This window comes from Berghia stephanieae, chromosome 4 (assembly GCF_034508935.2).
Source record: "Berghia stephanieae isolate SIO BIC M18660-M18661 chromosome 4, UCSD_Bste_1.3, whole genome shotgun sequence".
In the NCBI taxonomy this organism is placed as follows: Eukaryota; Metazoa; Mollusca; class Gastropoda; order Nudibranchia; family Aeolidiidae; genus Berghia; species Berghia stephanieae.
Window position 1 is genome coordinate 65483244 of NC_088363.1, and position 25486 is coordinate 65508729.

The 25486-nt window shown below is 34.8% G+C and overlaps 1 protein-coding gene across 2 annotated transcripts; it reads left to right on the forward strand.

Moving 5' to 3' along the window:
• The first annotated feature begins 720 nt into the window (after positions 1 to 720).
• Positions 721 to 23116, forward strand: LOC144971042 (NAD kinase-like). 2 transcript variants are annotated; one of them, XM_078911365.1, is made up of 12 exons: positions 721 to 899; positions 4286 to 4644; positions 4886 to 4963; positions 7660 to 7789; positions 9172 to 9280; positions 10963 to 11048; positions 12564 to 12669; positions 14314 to 14435; positions 15998 to 16097; positions 16587 to 16744; positions 18091 to 18173; positions 19706 to 23116. In XM_078911365.1, exons 2-12 carry the CDS (start codon positions 4370 to 4372, stop codon positions 19914 to 19916), a joined length of 1458 nt encoding a protein of 485 aa, XP_078767491.1. In that variant the 5' UTR covers positions 721 to 899; positions 4286 to 4369; the 3' UTR covers positions 19917 to 23116. The 2 variants fall into 2 exon arrangements, with proteins under 2 accessions (XP_078767491.1, XP_078767492.1); XM_078911366.1 differs by having other exon boundaries at positions 722 to 899; positions 4361 to 4644.
• The last annotated feature ends 2370 nt before the right edge of the window (positions 23117 to 25486 follow it).

The following is a 25486-nucleotide window of genomic DNA, read 5'->3' on the forward strand; positions in this document are numbered from 1 at the left end:
AGGCTCTCCGTCTTCGTTCTGAATTGTTGTGACGAGAGGACGGGAAAGAAAATTTGATCACGTGATCGTTCGTTCAACCCGACGACTGCAATCGTTAACTTGGTAATGGCTCGCGGCCGAACTCCGACATAGAATTAAACGAATTTCCTTGGTCTCCGACCATAATAATCGACGAACTTTTTATGGTACGATAATACGATTTTTGAAATGATTACCAGCATGACTAATATTTGCTAAATTAATTTTGAAAAAAATATTTGGAATTAAAAAAAAAAAAAGATTTTGAAATTTCTCCTGTTACTGCTCGAAGCTCGAAGAAATAATTAGGCACCGAATAATTAACAATGTGAAATTGAATTTAAGCTTCAATTTAATATACGAAAACAGATAAAATGGACGTTTCGGTTTTCCCCTTTATCAACAAAACAGGATGAATGAAACACTACAGGCGAACGAGATAATTATCTCATTTTTCTGTAGTGTTTCATTTATCCTGTTTTGTTGATAAAGGGGAAACTCGAAACGCCCATTTTATCTGATTTCGTATAATAAACTGAAGCTTACATTCAATTTCACATTGTTATTTAGATTTATCGCTTCCTACTATCAAATTTTTGTTTAGTGACATATTATTTTTAAAAATTAGTAAAGATAACCAAACGAAATAAAAGAGCACACAGTTGGCTTTTTACAATTTGGCGTTTTTTTATAAAATTTATTCGGCAATAATAATTTGTTGTGATTGTCGACTGTTGACATCTTTGCCTTGTCATGATATCAGTTATTTATCCTGTCTAGATGTTATTATTAATGCGTAATTTCCTTGTGTATTATGTCTTATATAAATCAAAAGGAATTAACGATAAATTAATGTTTCGGGGAATTCCTTTGGGACCGAGGTAAAGCAAACGACCCACTGCTGACTCCCTATCATCTCCTCCTCCGAGCCTCACGCTCTCCTCAGCCTCAAGTCAATACCGCTACCCCCACCTCTGTTCTTACCTATCCTGACTAAACTTTTAGACTTTAGACTTTAGCTCTTAACCTCCCAACATCAGTCTCTTCGTATTCAAGTCAAACATTAATTAACTTCATTTTCATTAATTTCATTTTCTGTCCTCGCTTTCTCGCATCAATTTAAGTTTAAGGGTATAAAAGTCATAAATTAAGTAATCTATCTATTATTATTATTATTATTATTATTATTATTATTATTATTATTATTATTATTATTATTATTATTGACTCTATCTCCTAATACTAATAGGACTAGAGTTAGAGGATTATCTATACTACTAGTATATTATATATCATTTGTAATTTTTAAAAGTATATAAATATAAGGCAAAGACACATAATCAGGTTCTCATTGAGAATTGATTATTCCACTGAACATGAAATAAACGAGTTCAAAGAGGTGAAGAGGTATTAATAAATATTAGGCACGGGAAGAAAACTCAATACAAAAGAAAATAGGCCTATGTAGAGGCAGAGACGATCAGTAATAATGATGGTAGTGATATTTATGGAGGTTGTAAATTTCATTTAAATGTGGTCTCTACATCTGTCCAGATATAGAAAACAGAGCACCAAGCGTTTTCATATTTGTTATTAATATAAAGGGCAAACTATTAAGGGGGTTAGCTATTACTATTACTTATAAGTTTGGCTTCCTTTATTTTCTGTAGTCCTGGTACTGCAAATAGTGAATTCCTCTATTTGCAGTAGCTCTGCACATAATAGATAGCGTTTGTTTTCGTTATTTGCAGTACAATTAAGTTTTGATATAATCAAAGTAGTGTGGTGGCGGTCACAGTAGCGTCAGGTCCTCAACAAGATAAATAAAAGTAAGAGATTGTAATGATTTGAATGAAATTCAGTCTGTCTGTTATCCAGTTAATTAACGTGGTATTTGATCGGGGCTATGAATCTAAAGGCTGATTTCCACCCAATGGTAGTTCATCTCCGCCCATCACTATCACAATTCCACCTTTTTCAAATTTTTCTATGAATAAAAAGGACTCACCACAACCACTACACCAACAAACATACCACTACTACTATTACAACCACCACCACATCATCATCCCTAATACTACTACAACCACCACCCACACATCATATCACCACCACCACCACCACTTCTTCATTCCTACCACCACCACTACTACAACTGCTATCACATCAGCATCCCTACCTCCACCATTCCTACAACCACCATTACATCATTATCCCTACCACCACTACATCATCATCCCTACCACCATCATTACTACAACTACTACCACCCACCTCTCTACTTACAACCACCACCACTTCTACAACTACTACCACATCATAATCATCATACCTTCCTTCACCACTACTACAACCACTACCACATCATCATCCCTACCATCACCACTACTACAACTACTACCATACCATCATACCTGACACCACCACGACTACAACTACTACCACATCATCATCCCCACCACCATCATCCCAACCACCACTATTACTACAACCACCACCACATCATCATCCCTACAATCATCACTTCTACAACTACTACCACATCATCCCTACCACCACCTTTGCTACAACTACTACCACATCGTCATCCCTACCATCACCACCAGTACTACAACCACCACCACATCATCATCTCTACGACAACCCTAACCACATCATCATCATACCAACCACCACCACTACTACAACCACCAACACATCACTATCCCTACCACTGCTACCAATACTGCTACAATCACCATCAGATCAATATTTGAACCTCCACCACTATTGTTATTACTATAACCACCACATAATCCACATCATCATCATCCCTACCACCACCACCACAACTACCATCACCACCACTACAACAAGGAGACCAGATCATCATCTGTTCCACTACGACTACTACTACTACCACAACCATATCATCATCCCTACCAACATATCATCATATCTACCACCACCCACCACATCATCATGCATACCTCCACTGCAACTACAACCACTACCATATCTTCATCCCTACAACCACCACCACCACATCATCACCCCTACAATCACCACCACTACAGCATCCAACCTATTATCACGAGTATTACAACAATCACCACACCATCATTTCTACCACTAGTAACTATAACTCCTAGTACTATAACCACCACCAAGTCATACCATACGCATGAGTATTTTTTAAGTGAAAAAAAAAAGGGGGGGGGGGTGTGGCTATTGACAATGTAAACAAACAAAATTCTCTTTATCCATAACCAAGAAAAATGTATATTTAGGGTCTATTCCAAGGGAAGACTAGAATTTTTCAGTCTTCAGCTGCATGCCCAAAGTAAGTTAGGCCGAAGTGACTTGCTTAAGACCACACCGCGCTGCAGGTAGTCGACCTCGTTACCTTTTGGGTACAAAGCAAAGTACATTCCACTGAGCCAGACTGTCCCACGTTGTAAAATCACATGGTACTATTCTCTAAGAAGATAAGATTTTATATGTTGTAATTAGTCTTTCAACTTTTAAAATTTCTCCAAGTGGTGTCTGAAAGTGCTGTGAGACACGTTTAGGTTGCATTTCAAATTTAGAGGTTATAGTCGTATGGATGAGTCTATATGCGCTTAAAAATATCCTCTTTTTATGTGACCATTCATTCTCACCCCTGAATCTATTGTAATTCTTTTAAAGATATTGTTTATTTAGAAATATATGTTTGGTTAGAGAACACAATTTTTATTTTTCAATCAAATTTAGCTGGTTTTCTTTTTGTATTGGCTTTATCTTGTGGTCAATTTAATTTTTATGATTTATGGCCTTTATAGAAAGTTGCATCATTCAATTGTTCTTCTAAATTTTTAAACAATTGACATGTCAGCTGAGGCGCATTTCTTAGGTCAGGTGGGACAAAGCAAGACTAAAAGCTAGCTTAGGTAGTACAAGATTTCACCAGCCTGATGATCACCATGTAGCTCGTCATGCACCAAAGGTTTCTTACAGTGGTCAACAAGCTAGTGAATGCTTGTGTAGCTTGTAGCACCAACTGAGCTGGCTTTTAGTTAGTCGCTCGCTTTGTCCCACCTAGCGAACGCACCTTTGTCAATGGTATAGCAGTCCGCATTGTTGGAGGTTGTCATTCAATTTATTTGTTTTGGTTTTTTTTAAAGAGTTTGTAATGCTCAGTGTTAGTTTGGCAACTTGTCGTCCATTTTTCAAAACAATTCTTTGAAAGAGTAATTTAAAAGAAAAAAAATTCATCTCATCTCATTTTTCTTCTTTTTATCAACAGTGCTTGAATGTTTCAAGGTAGTCATCAATCAAAGTAAAGATTGATTTGTTGTTGTTTTTCTGACTACACTATTAGAAACCAAGGATGTCAAAGATCGGCCTTCAAACAAGAGATGAGAGTCTGAAAAGCTCCCATAGTTCAAGTGCCAAAAAAGGGTCTAGGAAAGGCTTGCAAGTAAAAAATGAGGAAATTGTTAATGGAATTTCTACTGTCTCATTGTCATCCGGTCAAACATTGAATGGTACTGTTCAGAGCAATATGCCCAGTGAAGATGCTCGTAGGAGTTCACATGTTTCTCGTCAGAAAGAGGAGAAGAGAGCAGGGAGCGTTAGCCATAGGAAAACTGGAGGAAGAAAAAAGTGAGTGTAATTTATTCATCCTTGACAATGTGAGTCTTATCTATGTATTGTATAGAATTTGTTGATATTACTAAGAGGATCCCTCACCAATGTATTTAGGAGCATGCTTACCTTCTTACCTTGATAGCAGTAAATCTTTTTATAAGACAAATACTGATTTTTTAGACATTTTATTGCTCAATTTTCAATCTCATAACATTATTTTCATATTCTTTGCAATTTGTTGATTTTTTTTTTACAGACATTGTCGCTCAGTGTATGGAGTAATTCCACATGGACAGTTTGGCCCTAAAGCCTACCTTGACAGTGTTAGCAACTTGTGAGTATGGTGAAATCTGATAATCCATATTGATTAATGTACTAGGGGCATTTAAGAAATTATTTTTTATTTTACCTGCCCATGAGGAAATAAAGTTACAAGATTGAAATTTGGCATGGAAAAGCTTATTTCTCAATATTATCACAACCCATAAGCACCCATTTTTATTTTTTTTTTTGCCGTAGGCGATGACCCTCAAAAGTCCCAATTTTATCCTTGAAAATAGCTTTTAACTACATTGATCAAATCTATCCATTGACTGCCTTTGGGTTTTTTTTGTTGTTGTTTTTTTTTCAATTTTGAGAATACAAAAATGTTAGAGGGTGCCAAATAAGGGGAATAAGGTAGATTTGGCAATAATGTGTATCTCTACTTTTCTCAATAGTCGGTATTGCCTTTTGATAGCTATGTACGGTTATATTGTTTTGGAACCAAAGAATTTTTTTCTTCAGTTTTCCCTGCATTTTTTATTTAAATGCTTCCATCAATCATATCAGCAAGTAATAGTGTGGCCTTTTTTAAGTTGTCTGCTAGGATTACATCATTGTAGTTCCAAAACACAGACATTATCACTTTCCAGGGGTAGTTTACCTTGTAGGGAGTAGGAAAAGGGTGTTTTCCTTTGCATGGAGATGATTTTGATTTGATGTCAAAATGATAAACCCATGCCTGATCCATTGTCACAATAGGATTTTTTAAAGAAATGGATATGCTGTAAACATATTGATCAGTTGCTGACTCCATTGTTCTCTCCTCTCTTTCTGTTGTGGAGTTAGGAGACGAGGAATTCACCCTGCTGACACGTTTGACATGTTCAAATTTTCATGTAAGATTTCCTCAAATGAGCCAGTTCTCAAGCCAGTAGTCAGTATAGTATATTTTCATTAGCTGTACATCATCTGTCATTCATCAATTCATTTCACTTCTGCAACATTGTCTTCAGTCACGGCTGACACTGGATTCATGAATGACTCTGGACAGCCTTCCGAAGACACATCGTCACCAGCCAAGTAATATCATTAGAACCACTTACACCGATTTAAGTATTCTGTTGTGCTGACACTTGACGGCTATTGGATTTTTTTCTGGAAGACAAAGAAATTTCAACATTGATCTGAATTCAATTGTATCCTGTTCAAAAATTTATTATTTATTTTTTTTATATGCATTTTTTTTTATTTCGGTGACTTTCAAATTGTGCACATTTCAAGGCTGCATCTCCTTTCAGGTAAAAGACGTATTGAGTGCTCCACATATAAGTCCAACTTTTAGATTTAATTCACATATCTGTTTTTATCTAAATGAAAAAGTATTGTTTTTTAAATGTACAGTATAAAAAATGCTGATTAGATGTACAGCATCATTCTACATTTATTTCTTAATACAATATGTCAAGTTCGTGGTTGGCTGCAATGCTGTTAAGTTTTCACCATTTTCACTCCATGCTCGTGTAACAGTTGAGTTTTATGCAAATCACTAACAGTAAGTGTCATTTATTCCGTACAAAGCAGATGCTTTATATTACAGTGAAATTAATAGCTTCGGGGGTCCCAGTAGCTCAGTTAGTAGAGCACTCGCTTCACGCGCAAAGGGACCAAGATCAATCTCGGATGCAGTCAAGATTTTTTTCTGATCCCCCTGTCCACCCTGCAATGAATGGGTAGCTGGGTATGGTAGATTTGGTAGAAAGTACTTTGCGATAGACTAGCGTCCTATCCAAAGGATAGCAAGCAATTTGCTGTTGTACATTGCACGCTATAGAACCTGGGATAAACTCCGGCTACATGGGCCAAATGGCTCTGAAGGATTACTTTTTTAAAAATTAAAAGCTTCAATTTAGTTTTACGTCGGCTGAAGGTGCAATGTTCTTTCATTTCCCTTAGATGATTGCTTTGAGATACTAAAATTTTCCTACATTTTATATGTCCTCATCACTAATTGTGATGTATATATTTCTTCTTGTGTTGATTCTTAATACCTTACATTTTTCTCTATTTCCTTTTAGGCCAACCTGCTTTTTAGATACTAATAGATCTGTTTTGGCCCGAATATGATTCTACGTTGAAGACAGTAGAGCATTGTCATTATCTACACCAAGGTCTTCAAGTTTTGTTATAAATTTCCATCTTGTTCCATTCCGCTGTATTGCTCCATTCTTTTCATGATCCAGTGAAAGAGGACTTTTATTTCTTTTTTTTTCTTTTTTTTTTTTTGTGGGCATCTATGGTAACTGACTAAGTAACCCATCTAGGCTATGCATGACACATGCAGCAGTAACTTCGTTATTTTTCTTCCTTTAATTAATCACAAGACCGAAAGGTTAGAGCTCCTTGAGGCTTAAGCAAAAGGCTTACCACTATATAAATTATTACCTTCAAGTTTTAACCCTTTTATAATTGCTTTTGAGCACTGGTAACTTGGATTTTATTTTTGTTTTATTCTGCTCTGCCCTGTTTGTTTGCGTTTTGCTCTCTCTCTCTCTCTCTCTCTCTCTCTCTCTCTCTCTCTCTCTCTCTCTCTCTCTCTCTCTCTCTCTCTCTCTCTCTCTCTCTCTCTCTCTCTCTCTCTCTCTATCTCCCTCTCTCTCCCTCTTTTTTTTTTTTTTTCTTTTGTGCTTCTTTTATTTTTAGTTGTTGTTTAAGGAAGCCTAGAACTGAGCATATATATATTTTTACATATTCCCTATCTTTATCCAGAACTATCCCAGACCCAAGTAGTCAAAAGTTATTGTGGAATGAGCCCCTCCAATCTGTGCTTGTTATACGAAAACATTTAGACAGCAATGTCCTTATTCCATTCAGCAAAATGGTGGCTTGGCTAGTGGAGGTAAGATTATAACTGACAGTTTTGAGAGGAGACTAATCTTTTGTTAGATGTCTGTATCAATTAATAGCTTTAAGAATGCCATTGATAAAGAGCTTACCAGCGTAATATTTGATTTTGACGAATTGGATGACAATGGATATTATTGTATTTTGTATATCAATTATTTGAAACTTTCAAATGTACAAGTTGGACATGCCAAATTAATGTAAATAGGGTTAATTATACTACGAATTTTGAATATGACACTTATTCATGTATTACATATTTAATTCTCAACATTATCAATTGATTGACATTGAATAATATTTATATAATTGATAAATTTTACCTATGCATAAAAGTTACACAGAGCATTTAAAGGCTTTTTAGAACCTATTAGCTTTTAACAATTGATATGATACGATATAACTTTCTTAAACTATCTGACAGTCTTTTGTGTTTTCTTGAGCTTTTTTTATTTAACGCAATGTCTACTAAACATGCTCAAAATGCTTTACAAAGGGTCCCTGACCAACAGCAACCTGTAACATGTAGAACAAAACATCATTCCTGTTAGGCGACATTACAATTTTTTACATGGGTGGATAAGGGAGGAGAAAGAGAGAATGATGTCATGGCACAAGACCGAAGGGCTAGAGCCCAGCTGTTTCAGATAAATAAGTAAGAGGGAAAATGATGATTGTGATACGGAAAGAAACAAAAAGCGAGTTGGTGAATACCTGTCCCTCTCTCTGTGAAAAATGTTATTACTTCTCCACCATCCAGGCTCTAGTTCCATTAAATCTGCTCATATTGAGAAAATTGTTTTATCTTTGAGCTGATGCTATTTTCGTTCTTTTGTTTGAGGTCAATCGACTGTAAGCCTTGAAGTCTTGCAGAATGGGAGATTTTGTGAAAGAGTTCTTCAGTGTCCCAAAACACATTTAATTTTAAATAATAAGCCTTGTACAATTGATATAAAATTCGCATGCTGTATTTTTATTCCACTTTAGAGTTAATTCACGAAAATATTGCCATTAAAAAAAAAATTAATGAGTATTGTTTAAATTCTCATGGAAATAATTGTAAATAAATTGGCACAGAGGTTTGTCATATGCTGTATAAAAAACATCAAATTTTACAATGATAGTTCAATATTATATGGTTGTTGCTATGTTGATGTGTGTTAACTCTTTAAGTGTACATTTCTATGAATTTTGGATCATTGTCAAACTTAGTAATCAGAGCCATACACAGTGTTTGTTTGAAAGTTGAAAAAAAAAAGATTTGCTGAAATGCACTCGATCCAAGTGTTGGAAATAGACATAAGTGAGTTAAGGAATATTTTTGATTCAATAATTTATGATTTAAAATTTGTTTTCTTTTATTTTTCAAATTTTCAGAGCAAAAACTTGAAGGTTTATGTTGAACATGGTGTGATGTCAGACCCAATATTGGAAGCAAATGAAGAATTCAATTCTGTAAAAGATCGTGTAAAGCCTTTTGTTGAAGGTTTGCTCTACTTCTAAATATTACATTTTTTTGTTGTTATTGTAGCAACATGTAGCTAATTAACACATGGACACAAATTGGTCTATTTAGCATTTCGTTGTTTTTTAAAATCTTTTAAATTGTTGCGACTGCTATGAACCGGAAGGTTTACGAGCAGTCTGAGGATAGTTTTATTTCTTGACCAATTGATTAGATGTCAAAATAAAAAACAATACTTGTTTTTTAGTTTTCATCCACTAAATAAATGTTAGTTGTTTTGGTTGTTTGTCAAGAAAGTGATATAGAGTTTATTTGCAAAGTGAGACAAAAGTCAAATTCTTGTTTTGAGACTTTAAAAATTGGCATTAAAAATTTTGACAGGCACAAATTCCAAATTTCAAAATTTGATTTCTGGAATGGTCAGAAACTATAACGGCATCTTTGTTTTACATCAAGGTTTTAAAAAAGATATTATCTTAAAGCTTAATTTTGCAATTTTTCAAAAATGAGACATGTCCAGTCTGTTCCTTTTTTGCAAACTGTGTTCCTGCGCAACCTGGAAAACTGGGAATTTAAATTTTGTTTTTCAAGGCCTGAAAACCAGGAAAAATATGCGTGTTTTGTCAAAAACGAAAATAACAGGAAATTTATTTCTAGAGGAAAAAAATGCCATGAGGGTCATGTTATAAAGGATCACATCAAGTTTGTTGGAGGCCTCAGCAAAGTTCAGGTTGACGAAGATCTGATGTTGTCAGCCCAGCAAAGTAGAAGAAAAAGTACTTTAGTCACCAAGAGGATCAAAGAAAAGGAACAAGTGAAGAAAGCTTTGAAAAGAAAGAACATGGATGACGGTATTCAAGAATTGAAAAGAGAAGAAAGCTCTTGGAAACTAATCTTGCATTTTTTAAAAGGAACATGAAGAGGCATCCAAAAAGTTAATGGACTTCACTCTCCTTGCTAAAGCTAGTATGCTGTGGAAGAGGCAAAGAATATCTTGTGTGACATCCAAAAAATCACTTCTGACATTGAGGAGAGATGCAAATCCTTGAGTGATTGACATTGAGATAGTTCTGGGTTGATTTTTTTTTTTTTTGTTTTTTTTTTTTTGGTAGATTTTGTTTTAGTGTTGTTAAAAATACTTTTCTTTGAAACTTAAAAGATTTGAATCATGAAGTGTGTGAAGTGGTTGGAAATGGACAATGACTTGGATAGGCATTAGGCAATATGAGTACTCAATTTAACTCCCAGACTATACCTTGGACTTTTTCAGTAAGCTTTACAGATTTGTGGTATGCCGTGCACAACCTTATGTAAATGTTGCTGCTCGAAGTTCGAAGAAATAAATAACAATGTGAAATTGAATGTAAGCTTCAATTTAATTACGAAAACAGGTAGAATGGATGTTTCGGGTTTCCCCTTTATCAACAAACAGGATGAATGAAACACTACAGATGAATGAGATGATGTGGTAGTGGCGTTGTGACATTCAATTTCACAATTGTTATTTAGTGCACAACCTTGAAAACCCTGAAAATAGCCTTGAAAAAAAATTTGAATTTTTAAAAAATATAGATGTGGTAACCCTGTGCAAAGTGAGACATATCCAATTTTCCCCCTTCAGATTCAGTCGTAAGTGAGACAAATATTATGTTTACTGTGTCATGGACTATCTTTACTTTTTTTTTTTTTTTTTTTTTTTACAGGAGAGGAGGATTTGACAAATAAAATTGACTTCATTATCTGCTTGGGAGGTGATGGGACATTGCTTTATGCTTCATCTTTATTTCAGGTAAAACTTGCAGGAATATTTATGTCTCCAGTTTGACTTTAAAACCTCAAATAACGAATCTGTTTCATGTTTTCGCACAATAAAAGCTCTTTCTCAATTGCATCCAATTTGTGACCCACAGCCTGAAAACGGTATTTTGTCAGTGTGAATATAATAAATAAATGAAATGAGCTTTTATATAGCACGATATCCACTAAATGTGCTCACAGCACATTACAAGGGGTCTTTACAGCCAGGTTCTCATTTTACACCTGAGTACGATGAGGGAATGTGATTAAAGAGTCTTTTCCAAGGACTCAACTATGTGCCCAGCGAGGCTCGAACCCAGGACCTTCCGATCTGAAAGCGAGTGTCATACCACAAGACCACATAGCTGCACAAATAAGATGCCAAATAATGATTTCATTTAATGATTTTAAAATAACAAGAAACATGAGATTTTAGGTTTTGTTATTTTAAGTAACAATAGTCGAATGGTATGGAAGCGTCAATTTAATTGACGAAAAAGATAATGTGGAAGTTTCGGGTTTCCCCATAGTCAACAAAACATGATGATGAAACGTTGAAGACAAATGAAACAACGCCATGCTCTCATTCATCTTTAGTGTCTAATTCATCGTGTTTTGTTGACAAAGGGGAAATCTGCATTTATTTTCTCTGTCAATTAAATTGAAGCTTCCATTCCATTTGACTTTTGTGTATATATATTTCTCCAAGCTTCAAGCAATGTAAATGTTGCTGCTCGAAGCTCGAAGAAATAAATAACAATGTGAAATTGAATTTATGCTTCAATTTAATTATGAAAACAGATAGAATGGACGTTTCAGGCTTCCCCTTTATCAACAAAACATCCTGTTTTCACTGTCATTTTAAGTAACTTTATCCCATGTCCTGGGCAAAGCATTCAAACTTAACTCAAGTTTCATTCAAGATTTAGCATCCAAATCACCCTGACCAAATACCGTTTTGAAACGGTGGGTCACATTTTAGTTTGAGTTTCCAGTTTCCCCTTATTGAGCACATTACAATGTTGTTATTTTAGATTGTCATATTGAAACAGTTTATTTTATTATTATTAGTTATTTTTTTAGATTGTCATATTTAAATTGTTTATTTTCTTATTATTTGTTATTTTTTTAGATTGTCATATTTAAAAAGTTTTTTTTCCTTATATTTTCTCATTATTAGTTATTTTTTTTAGATTGTCATATTGAAACAGTTTTACTTTCTTATTATTAGTTATTTTTTAGTTTAGTCGTTTATTTACTTTTTTTTTTTTTTTTTTTGGTGTTTGTATGCGATATTAGGTAGAAAGATAGAGAGAAAGAGATAGATGGAGAGAGGGAGAGAGAGAGAGAGATAGAGAGAGAGAGAGAGAGAGAGAGAGAGATTTACTCAACCTTATTTGTGAATACTATTGATTCACTTGTGTGTGTGTGTCAGCATGTGTGTGTCTGTGTCTTATGTTATTTGATATATAGAGCTTACCAAGAGATTGTTAATCTGCATTCTCAGGTCGATGTACCTCCGGTGATGGCCTTCAATATGGGCTCTCTGGGGTTCCTTACTCCATTCCAGTTTGACCATAACTTCAAGAGAAATGTATCCAAAGTTATGGATGGTCAGTAGAAAATTGAAATGTCCTCACTATCAATGACAAGCAGTCTTTGCCAGTTTAGATTGTTGTTTGTTGTTTTGTTTTTTTTTTTGTTGTTTTTTTTAAATGCAATTTAAACCCTTTGTTTAACAGAACAAAAATGAAAATTTTAAAGTAGAAGTTGCTGAATGGAACCAGGTCAGAGGTCCTAACGAAATCCTGAGACAAAATGGTACCACAGCTGTATACTACATTTACCACATTACTGTAAATGTTTGTGATTATGACAACAATATTTCACCATCTGGCCATAGAATCAGTAATTTCACGTCAGTCCTGTCAAATGAGTTTGAATGAAAATCTTGACATGAAACCCTATGATAATCAAAGTTGTAGTGATTGATTTGTCAGAACTTGTAAAATAGAGCAAAATGTCTCTAATTGGGAATTTTTGCTGGGTTTTGGGGGGGGGGGGGGGTTGTTTTTTTGGCCAAGGTCTGGGTGGGGTTCCTGACCTCCCATAGTGGGCAGGGAGGTACATACTGTGTCCTCTATCTCCCTATATCTATTTTCCAACATGCTTTCTGTCTTTGTCTTGGAATGAGATTACTTGGTTTTGTCCTGGCCCTGGCTGGGAGGGAAACAGTCTAAAGCATAGTTATTGTTTTGGGAGATGATATTTTTTTTCCTTGTAAATCATCTCTCTGTTATGTATTATTATATTTGTTATTTTGAATGTATAATGTAATCATTTGAGTGTATTATTCTTTGTTGGATTTTGTGCTTGTTTCCGGATGAGACATAGGTGATCTCAAACTAAGTACATTGGTGGTATGCTCTTGGAATCTAAATCTGATCCCTATTTGTTCCCAGTTCCCCTTTGTCTTGCTTTCTCTTGGGTGCTTTAATTGTAATTCTACAACTTTTTACTATCCCATTTTCTTCCTTTTTACTGGCGCTGATATAACCTAAATGTGTTGCAAGTGCCATAAAACCCTTAAAAACAAAACAACCTTTTTGGCCTAGGTGGTTGTGCTCTCTGGGCTGTTCTGTTTTTGCTCTCTTAAAAGTTTGCTGAGTTATTTATTTTTCCATCTTTGCCCTAAGCAGTGGTTGAAGATCCCATTTTTCGAGTAATAATCTTTACTTTTGTAATTGTATCGTCAATCTAAATAATTGTACACGAAATTTATAAGTGTCAAAATCTTTTCCAATAGTTCAAATGCAACGGGATATTCACTTACTGGAATAATTTAGAGTTTGCTCCTCTGTTAAAAAAAAACTTTCTGATGCAATGAATTTCTGAAGGGGTATTTTCAACCAGAAACTAAAATAAAATTAAATATCATTTGCATACAGTCTAAGCCGTCTGTACAGAAACATGAAAAAAATAGAATTCCAGGGATACCTGGCTTCAAATGACAAAATTATCACCTTCTCAAGTGTGCTGGTTCTGATAGCCTTATTTATATGCTTTAGATTTCTATTCTGTGTTTTATTATATCTCCTGTTATCATATAAATATGGTTTTTAACTTGTCAGATTTATATGTGCTATATACTATGATATGTTGATGTAAATATGTAAATCGCCAATGAGCAATTTGATTGGAAATATATAAATTCATATATTATTACATCATTACATAATAAGTAATTCTCTCTTCAGGTTCTCCTTCAGTTCTTCTTCACTATCGCCTTAAGTGTGTCTTAATGAGTGGAGGGTGTAGCTCTGTACCCCATGTAAAGAATATAGAGAAGGAGAACAGCCATGTAAAAACTCACAAATTGGTAAGCTAACGCAGCTTCATATTCATAGTGTTTTTATGCTTTTTTTTTTTTTTTTTTTTAAATTTACTTTAAAGATTGTTGTGTGATTTCAGTGTGTGTGTGGTGAGAAGGGCAAGGGGGGTGGGGGGGACTTTTTGGTCTTGTGATGTGATACTCAGGTTCTGACCTGTAACTTCCTATTTCAAGTCCCACTCTGCATTGGGCAAATTTGAACCTTCGGAAAGGCTCTTTACTTTCATTTTCTAACAGCAGGGATGTGCAAAATGAGTTCTTGGCTGATAACAATGTCTCTGTTTTAAAAAAAACATAAGAGCGCCCTACATCATCACGTCTCATCCTACATGCCAAGTGTTGCTGCTGCCTTGGGGCCCTTTGTAAAGTGCTTTTAGGACATTAAAGGGAATATATCGTGCTATATTTAAAAGCTCATGTTTAATATGTTGGGTTGTTTTTTTTTTCTTTTTGTTTTGTGTGTGCTCGTATATTTGAATGTCTGCATGTGTGTGCAAATTAGTGGGCTAAGAAACGGACAAATTTTTTTTCATTTTAGGAAAAATGTTGAAATTGGGATATTTGAAGTTTTTATTACAACAGGCGTCTTTAAAGAAATGCCTTGTCATAAAAATAAATGCTTTACTAGACAAATAGCATCACTTGACAACTCCATGAGAACAATGACTGGAATATGATTTTAAATGGCAAAGCACAGAGAATGAATAAATTTATACCAGAATTATGTTGGTTATCTTTGTGGCCAGAATATAGACAATAGATACTTATAATTTTGCTAATTGTCTTGGAAGGAATGTAGATCATGATTTTGAAATTACAGATTGGTTTATCAGAATATCTGATATAACATGAGATTTCAACCAATGGGGTCTTCTGACTTCCCAAGCTGTGTCCTCTATCTCTATATCTGTTTTCTCTCTCTGTCTTTGTTCTGGATTGAGATTGCTCAGCTTTTCTTGCTACTAGTGGTGGGAGTCCTTAGCTAAAAGGGTGGCAGACAGATATATAATTCCTTTTTTGAGAGAAGATATTTTTTTTCCTTGTAAATCATCTCTCTGATATAACCATTATAGTTTTCACTTTTGAATGTATTGGCTTATATATATATATATATATATATATATATATATATATATATATAATATATATATATATATATATATATATATATATATATATATATATATATATATATATATATATATGTGTTATAAGCATTTGCGGCTATGTGGTCTAGTGGTATGACACTTTTGGATCGGAAGGTCCTGGGTTTGAGCCTCGCTCAGCGCATAGTTGAGCCCTTGGAAAAGGCTTTTTACTCACACCGTACTCAATGTGTAAAAATGAGTACCTGACTGTTAACAGCGTTGTCTCTGTAAGAAAAAAATTGTAAAATCGGTTGCTCTAATTCTTCTTCATTAGTTTTCTTCTCTGTCAATGAGATTCTTAACATCCTTCTAAGAAACCCTTAAGTAGACTGTGACGTGCATGTTAAATCATTGAATTGGAGAGTATAAATTGCATCCATGTCCTCTCTCTCTCCATTCCAGGTGTTGAATGAAGTTGTTGTAGATCGGGGACCATCATCTTACTTGTCCAACTTTGAACTCCACATTGAAGGCAGGCGTGTCACCTCAGTGCAGGGGGATGGTAAGATGAAGAAAAAAAAAGATTTTGGTGTATTTTTGTTTTTTCCAAAGTAACTATATAGATATGACAGAATTTATCAAATGGAGGAAAGACTTCACAATAAGAAAAGACACCAGAGGTAACAAAAAGAAACTGCTCACACAAAGACCAAGATTGGATTTGAGAAAACACAGTTTTACTGTGAGAACAACGAAAATATGGAACAGTTTACCAGATTCTGTTGTGAATGCAAAAACCCTAAATAGCTTCAAGAGCAGACTAGACAAATTTTGGTCTGACCAAAATGTTTTGTACAATTATAAATGCGCTTTAGATTGTAAAACAGGAAGAAACTTAAATCACAAAGACGATGAAGAAATAGAGTCTGGCGAAGAGGACCTATAAGGACCTGTGCTGGAAACAATCCATAAGTATCCATAAGTAAGTAAGTACTTCAAGGATCTATGACCCAAGTAAAATTTTCATTGAAATTCTATATTTTGCTCTTAGGTTTGATCATCTCCACACCCACAGGCAGCACAGCCTATGCAGTAGCAGCTGGTGCCTCCATGGTCCATCCTAGTGTGCCTTGCATTCTCATCACACCCATCTGTCCACATTCCCTGTCATTCAGACCCATTGTTGTACCCGCAGGTGTTGAAATCAAGGTGGGTCATTTACTTTCCAGAGTTATCTGTGGGCCGTGGGGCGAAATTCCTAAGACTTTCTAAATTTTGTTTTATTGTCCAACTCCTGGTGTAATGCTGATTTTTTTAAATGCCAGATCTTGATATAATAAATTCATTTTTAAAAAAGCATTGTTGTCACTTGGAAAGTTGCACATTCTTTTTTTTTGGATATATGTGAGTGATTTAATCCCCATTAAAATATTAATAGTCTGAAATGTGGACAAAAAACTTTTGATATGGAGGCACATTATCCAATGAAAAGACAGGGAAGTTTGCCTGAGGCCACATGATATAAAAAGTTGGACCACATCTGTAACAATGAAATTCGAGTACTCTCCCACAGTAACAGTGTCTTCAGACCAGTAAATTCATTGGTGAGAAAAAAAAAGAAGATAAAAAGAACATGGAATTGACATCTCCTGAAATAAAAAAGCATTCTTGACTAAATAAGACAATCTTAATAGCATCTTACAATCACAGCATCTGCTGGTTTAAGTCTCAGTATCAAACTCATATTCAAAAAGATATCGTGGGCTAAGGATTAGCTGGTTCTATCTCCACATTTCCTCAAATTGAGAAAAATTTGATTTAAAATTTATTTTTTGTTGATTACTGTATATAAACTTCAGCCACTCTTTTGTAGATAAATTTTGAGCCAATTTTCCGATTTGAACTATTTTTATTTTTGTCAGAAGAAGGCCTTTAAAATCAGATTGAAAAATATTCCAAAAGTGGAGATAGAGCCAGTTAATCATCAGCAGATAATATATAGATCGATTTGACTCAACAAGTGCAGTGTTATGGCACTCGCTTTTGGATCTGAAGGTCCTGGGCTCGAGCCTCGCTCTGCACATAATCGAGTCCTTGGAAAAGGCTCTTTATTCACATTCTCTCACCGTACTCAGGTGTAAAATGAGTACTTGGAATAACAGCATTGTCTCTGTCCGAAGAAATTGTAATATCGCCTAACAGGCGTCTTGTGTCATCGTACATGTTAAGTAAAGCGCTTTGAGCACGTTAAGTGGATATTGCGCTATATAAAAGCTCAAATTTTTTTTGATTTTAAACAAAAAAAATTTTTAAAAAGCTTTTTGTGTATCAATGAGTTAAGATATTGGTAGAAAGTTTCTTCTCTCAATTTGCATTCTAATCCACAACTTGAGATTTAAAAAAAAAAAAAAGGAAAAAAAAACGTATGACTCTGATCATGTACACTTTGGCAAAGCAATGACCTGGAAGATGTTAAATGTCAAATTTTCTTGATGAGGTTAAACTTTTAGTATATTTGTTTGTCATATTCTTTTTTTTGTTTATAAATTTTTCAGGTCTTATTGAGTCCCAATGCAAGGAACACGTCAATGGTTTCATTTGATGGAAGAGATAGACTGGAGATGTTGCATGGAGACACGTAAGTTTCTTATTGGTACTTCATTAGCCTGTTGATATATGATAACAAGCAAATTTGCTACATCTTTGATGTAAGACTTATCTGTTCAATGGTATAGTTATCATATAACGTTATAACAAGTGTAACTAAATGACAAATTGCCATATTTATGGACAATAAAGATTTATTATTATTATTATTATTATTATTATTATTATTATTATTATTATTATTATTATTATTGTTATTATAACTTCAAGCACAAGTAATCTTCCGTATCACAAATGTTATGGGACTGGAACATACCACCATACATAGCCACATATTAAGAGATACTAATTCAAATCTAAGCTCTCATAATAGAGATTGCAGGCAGCAATACCTCAGTTAGAATCAATACAATGTTTTTCATCTTTTTTTACATGCTTTGTGATTGTAATTGTATTGAAAACACAATGACTAACCCTCAAAAATCTACAAATTTCTGGCTGTATTTCTGATTATGAAATTTATATAGACACCAAGAACATCTCATTGTAAATTGTAATACAGTCGACTCCGCTTAATCGCACACCCTCGGGAGTTTGGCTTAGTGTGTCGATTAAGCGGAGTGTGAGATTAAGCGAAGAAGCTAAAAATAACATCTAAGCCCCAGTTTTCATGTGCAATTCATGTAGGACCTTCCATTCTGGGTTTTCTACAGGCTTGGGATCGTTATATTCAATACATAGCCTCATTAGAATGTTTGTTTCTTAATTTTTATTTATCTATTTATTGGTTTTTGTTTTGTTATGCTTTCGGTTGTTTTTCTTTTTCTTTTTGCCTTTTTTTTTTCTTTTCTTTTTCATGTTTTATCGACAACAAAATGTGACATTGTTTGTAGGAACAATAATCGCGAAGCGTTGATTGCTTTCTATTCTGTGCAAACTGTTTATAAACGCTCATCTCCAATGTAGATCATCTGTAAAGCGTTCTTCTTAGATATAGCGATGTTGTTTGTCCACCATGTTAAGTTTTTCAGTTTTGGTCAGGGATGGTTTGTCACATTCCGATGACTCATCTTCATCTTCGGTATCGAGGCATTGTCTTTTGTGTGGCTGAACAGAGCTCAGTAGCTCTGGAGATGTCACTTCACCGCTGATGGGTATATTGTTGTCCATTGAAAGAAATGATCGAATGCTTCGGCCGAAAAGTTGTGTGGAACGGGAAAAGCATTGTTGATTTCATATGGCTGTTGGTTGTCACTGCAATTAAGGTGTAGCGATTAAGCAGAGATGGTGTGCGTTTAAGCGGGAATGTGTAGCGTATAAGAGGAGTGTGCGATTAAGCGGAGTGAACTGTACTGAGATTCTAATGTTCCTATTCCCCCTCTCTTCTTTGTATAGTGAAAAAAAATTTTTTAATGAATGAAACATTTGGTTAAATTTTGTCCTTTAAAATGTTCCTTTTCCATTTCCATTTAGTCAAATGACTTATTTGTGTTGTTTTATTATCAGAATTTTCCTTTTTATCATTTTTTTTCCATTCTTTCCCAACCCCACACATCATACCAGCCTTCTAATTACTACAGCCATGTACCCGGTCCCTTCAATCTGTGCTGTAGACCAAATGGAGGACTGGTTTGAGAGTTTGGCCGTCTGTCTGAATTGGAATGTACGCAGACCACAGAAGGCACTGGAAAGCAGCCCCAGTCAAAGCTCATTGTTGTCCTTGGATGACTCGGAATCTATGACCAGTTCTCAGAGCTCTGCAATCAACGATTAAATGGTATCTACAGTTAAACCCATCGCTATATAAACCATGCTGCCTAGTCGAAAATGTGTTGGAAGGCTGTCCAGATTTTGAACATTGTTCTCTATTTTTTTTGGCACAAACCTAAAAGGTTTTGTGTAGTAGGTACATACAGGAGTTCCAGCACATTCTGCAATACGGGATACTGGAGCTTATGGTGACCAAATTGCATCTATATAATAAGTCATTACCTGAGCATCGGATTTGGGCATGCTTGGACAAGAGTGTGCTGGAACCCAGTGAGTACTGTACCATGCGGCTATGTGGTCTTGTGGTATGACACTTACTTTCTGATCGGAAGTTCCTGGGTTCGAGCCTTGATCTGCGCATAGTTGAGTCCTTGGAAAAGGCTCTTTACTCACATTCTCTCACCGTACTCAGGTGTAAAATGAGTACCTGGCCGTTAACAGCGTTGTCTCTGTCTGAAAAAAACGATAATATCGCCTTACAGGCGTCATGTCTTGTCCTAAATGTTAAATGTTGCTGTTGGACAGGGATCCCTTTTAAAGCGCTTTGAGCACGTTTAGTGGATATTGCGCTATATAAAAGCTCAATTTGAAGCTCAATTTAAGTACTAGTGTCAAAACAGTGTGATAGATGTTCATAAGCTGGAGGCCTTGCTAGGTTAACTGATACAGATGTATTGAAGATGGCTGAGAAGAAACCTTCTGGGGCCAGGACAAAGATTCAGCAAATAGTTTTGATATTAATTTATTATAGTCTAGGGGTCGGTAGCAGAGAGCAGTGTAATGAAGTTTTATTGTATATTCCTCTACAAAGAAATTTTATGTTTTTCTGTTAACCACAGTCTGAGGTCACAACAGATGAACTTTTTTTTATGCTTAAAAGTATGCGTTGTATATTTCAAATGATATAACCAAGGAGTTGGGTATATTATTAAAGAATGTCACTATACGGAGGAATAATTGGGATGTCATTATTGTTACACAAATTACACTTATATCCAAATTGTCAGAGAAATGTTGATTGCGACATTGCTCAGTTAATTATTTAAGATTTTTACCTACACGTTGCCATTACCTTTTCTCTTTTTTTTTTTTATTAACATTTTAATTCATTTTACAGGATTTACATCTTTTTGTTATGTTGTTTTAAAGATTTTGAATATCATTCCTCCTCCTCTGCCACCACCACCCTCCAAAAAAGAATAAGAAAAAAATGTAATAAGAAGAAATGAATTGTGTAATCACAACACTGAGTTCCAGTTCTTTTATGAGTTTTGATGTCGACTTCAAGAATGATTAAGCTACATGTTCGTTTTGATCGGCAAACTATTATTTCCAACATATTCTATGGGTTTGACATGATTGTTATTGTTGATGTTAATTCTTGTCTTCCTTGCAATGTTGGCATTTATGCCCCAGCACTGATACAATTCAAGCTGCCCTCTTTCAATTTAAATACCTACCGTATCTGCTGAATTGAAATATATCTCTGCATCAATGGTTGCTGGTGCTTAATGAGTAATCAAATTTGCAAAATGCACGTGGCTACACATATATGACAGACTGTTTGGGTAAAAGTTAATTTATGTTTACTTCCTAGACAATTTTGTATATATTATTTTTCAAATTTTCAATTACTCATACTCTAAATTGATTAATTTGAAAGGCAAGAATGCTGCTTAAATTTGACATATTTAATTTGAAAGGGGCAGTAATTCATTTAGTCTTTCCTTCTGATAATATGTGCAATTATTGGATTTTTCTTTCCAAAGATTTATTTCTTTATCAACGAACTGGCGCAATGATTGTTATTATTAGATTTTGAATTTTCTATGATGGTGTAGAGTTATTAATAAAAATGTTTATTACATATTTTTTTTGGTTATATTATTTGTTTATGGTGTTAACTCTCTTCTTTCCAACCCTTTTCCGTTTTTTTGACTAAATATCATACCCATCCAACATAGGAATTGATTTTTTAAACTCTTACTTTTTTTTAAAATGCATATCTTGCATTAAGTTCCTACACATTTTCAAATTTTAAGATTACAAAAGAAATCTGAATGAGGAAAATGTTGGTTACATCGTAACGAATGTGACGATTTTCCTGTAATTGGAAAGAAGAGGATTAAAATGTGAACCTGTCCATAAATATATATAGATATGAAATTCATTCACTTACCTCAAGAAAGCATTTGCAGTCAATTTTATTTTTATTAATTATCCTGGAATATATTTTTGAAAATTGTCTCTTGACTTTTTGCCCCATTTACTTAAATGCATCAAGACGATTATGCAAATGTATCTTCATCATTTGCTTCAAGTGTTATGGACAAATCTAATGTTTCCTTATTTTGTTTCCCTGTCATTGTATTTTTTTTTTCATTAGTCATAGACAAAACCTATCATTTCAACTCTAGATTTTCATTCAACAAATCAGACATCGGGACCAATGTCAAAACATGCAAGAATTATTTGATTTGTTTTTATTCCTTATGATTCACGACCAATGTACTACATTTAAAATTAAAATAATACTGTTCATTTTTCAACTCTATAAAGTAAACATTTTCTGTAGTTTTTAAAACTGCCTCCCATGGTCCTCTATGCTGAAAATATTGGATGACATCCAGTGGCGTAGGCTATTAAGGCTAAGCCACAGGTCGTCATTGTCTTGATAATTTGTAATAATTTAACAATAAAAAGTCACACCTTTAATTTTCTGTTTCACAAACAATGAAATTCATTGTTGACCTAGTGTTAAAAAACCCTTACAGAGCCTCAAAACTTGAACCAATCACACTGCTTTGAATTTACTACAGCTCGAGTCGTACTCGTGCCACTGACCAATCAGTACAGCATGTGGCTTTAAAGGTTGAGAAGGCTTCCAGCCATATTCCCATGGTACAACAAGGCGATGCATTTCACGTTTGCCGTGTGCTATGACTGTGGACATGAAGAGGCATCTTGACTTTGAACTGACTCATTGTGCACAGCGTACACAACGACAACAGTTTAGTTGAGACGGGATCCCGTTCCTGACACCTGCTGACCCGGTCACGGTGAGCGGTCAATCACCGAGAGGAATTTACCTAACGGGGATTGCCGTTTCACTCAATTTAACAATGTTTTGTTTTATTGTCTGTTAGACACCCATATTGAATGAGTTGAAATATCACTACTTGGTATAAAAGTTTATATTTTCTACTTTTACTGTGTGTTTTTTATTTTTTCATAGTATTACTAGATTTCTCAATATAAGTTATCAATGAACGGTAACAAATTACACAAAAAATATAGCGGGTGCAACATTTCAAAAATTAGAGAAAAAAAAAACGTTGCTATGGATTTGTCTGAATTTTATGTATTATAAAGAGAAGATGTAAATACTTCTCCTCACAAAAAACGTATTTTTCCTCAACACAAATATATCCGCTACGAGCATTCAAACTCGTCAGTGTAGTTTGGGGCTGGTCTTTAACTGAATTGCGTTGATGACAAATCGCATTTTATTCATATCATTGATAATGCCGGATGCTCTTTTTTTTCCAATTTTGCTGTTGTTTGGTGACAGGTCTCTGTGCCTTGTTCTCCAAGAAGTCTAAGTCCAAACTTATATTGAGTGATGTGTGGTATGCACTGGTACTCAAGGAGGTGTTGTTTTGGGATTATTTTGTTTGGAAAATATTTTCTGTATGTATCCGTGTAATGTTTTATTGCACTTTGAATATATTGGATCGTGTCTGCTTTGATCGATTTTGTGTGTGAAATAAAGTTGTGCACATGACTATAGGCCTTGTTTATATTGTCGAAAATTAATCCAATACTGCAAGCGTCATCAATGATGAGTGGGTCGTGGGTGCAGTTCTTTGTTTGTTGGATAATTGTAAGTGTAGACTTTTTCTTGTTAGTATGTGGCAGTGGTTGCCAATGAATGATCTGCTGTGGTAAGCCTGTTGTGTAATGCGGTATTCTGTCCAATTCAGAGGCAATAAGACCATCCCTGAGGGTGAGTGGCTCGTGCATGAGATTTGAAAGTCTCTCCTGCGTTTTGGAGTTTGTTGTTATATTCTACTCTGTCGATATCAAACATGCAAGTGCAACCCGTTTCAAGGTTGATTTATTTATTATTAGCGTCTTGGCAATGAGAAAATACAAAGAAGCTAATGAGTCGTGTGTTCAATGTGCTTTATAATGTGTACTTTTTACACATAAATTATGAGTGTGCTCCTTGCTTGTCCAATGCCGTGTCAGTCCCATAGACTAAAAGAATGTTATTAGAATAATTTGAACATTTAAATGGTTTCTTGCGGGCACGTTTCTATTTCTGTGTTAAACAAAGCATACCACGACATGTCCTACATAATGAATTCACTGCTTGGTTATGACTTGCAATTGTGTGGTCCATGCTGTAAGAGAAAATTCAAAATTGACTGAGCGATGTAAGCAATGATATAGTGAATTAATGAATAAAATGAGTTTTAAAACACTCTGTATTACTTCTCATATCCATGCATACATAACAGCGTACATAAAATTTGGAAAAAGAAAAACCAAATACTTCACCCAATTTGGTGAAAGAAAGGGGGGAGGGGGGGGGGGGGGCAGGAAAATTCTAACAAGCAGTTGAGCTAAGTTGAGGCCCAACACACAATGTCATTTAAAATTAAACATTAGCAAGATAATTCAAATTATGCAATTTAAAAATCAAATTAACTCATCATTGAAAAAAATAAAAAATAAAAATACAATTAACAATAAAACCGCAGCGAAATATTACGTTTCAATAACAAGGCTAAAGAGGTAATATCATTATTACCTGACCTACCGCGGAAAAATAATCATTACAAAATAATGAAAACTGAAGAGTAAATGAAACTTACCTCATTTCGTAGTAAAACTTGTGCCTTGTGAATCACACCAAAAAAAATTTAAAGTTTATAGCAACGTTTTTTTAGAATCCTGAGGTAATTACAAGTAATTTTATTTAAATGTTATAGAAAAATATGTGAATTTGAATCACGGCTTGTGGAATAAGTACTGGAGATATTGAAATAAAAATTGGACCGATGGAAAGAGGAGGTCTGCGAGAATTCTTTGCATTTGGGTGGAATTGCATCGTCACGAAGATCGTGAGGTTAATTGGTACGGAAATCATCCATTGGTATCACCCAATGCACGTCAAATCTACGTTCTGGGAATTGATATCGGCTGACCGCTGTTGACCCCGGTTACCTGTCGGGTGAGGTTACGTCGGCGCTCGGAACAGCGGGAAACTAAACGGTCAGATTTATAGTGCAGATTAGACGCCGTGTGTGGCATTCTTACTCGCAGCCACACACAATGACCTAATTATTCCATTAATAGCAATCGTGTTGTACCTGTTACCCATCCCTCTTCGAGGCGTGTCAGGCATGTGATATTGAATTCCACTTGTCCCTTTTAACGTGAGTGTGAGACTGTATGTATGTTTATTGATAATTCGAGTGTTAATCTGATGTGTGCAGTGTCTGTTTTTAGTTTTAATTAATTGCTATTAAGTGTGATGAATCACGTCTATTACCTGTTGACTATCAA

Bases quoted from the DNA above. Each gene is read 5' to 3' on its own strand.
- LOC144971042 (XM_078911365.1), top strand. From the start codon at position 4,370: ATGTCAAAGATCGGCCTTCAAACAAGAGATGAGAGTCTGAAAAGCTCC. The intron at 4,964-7,659 runs GTGAGTATGGTG...ATCTTTATCCAG, and splicing joins CTTGACAGTGTTAGCAACTT to AACTATCCCAGACCCAAGTA. The intron at 9,281-10,962 runs GTTTGCTCTACT...TTTTTTTTACAG, and splicing joins TGTAAAGCCTTTTGTTGAAG to GAGAGGAGGATTTGACAAAT.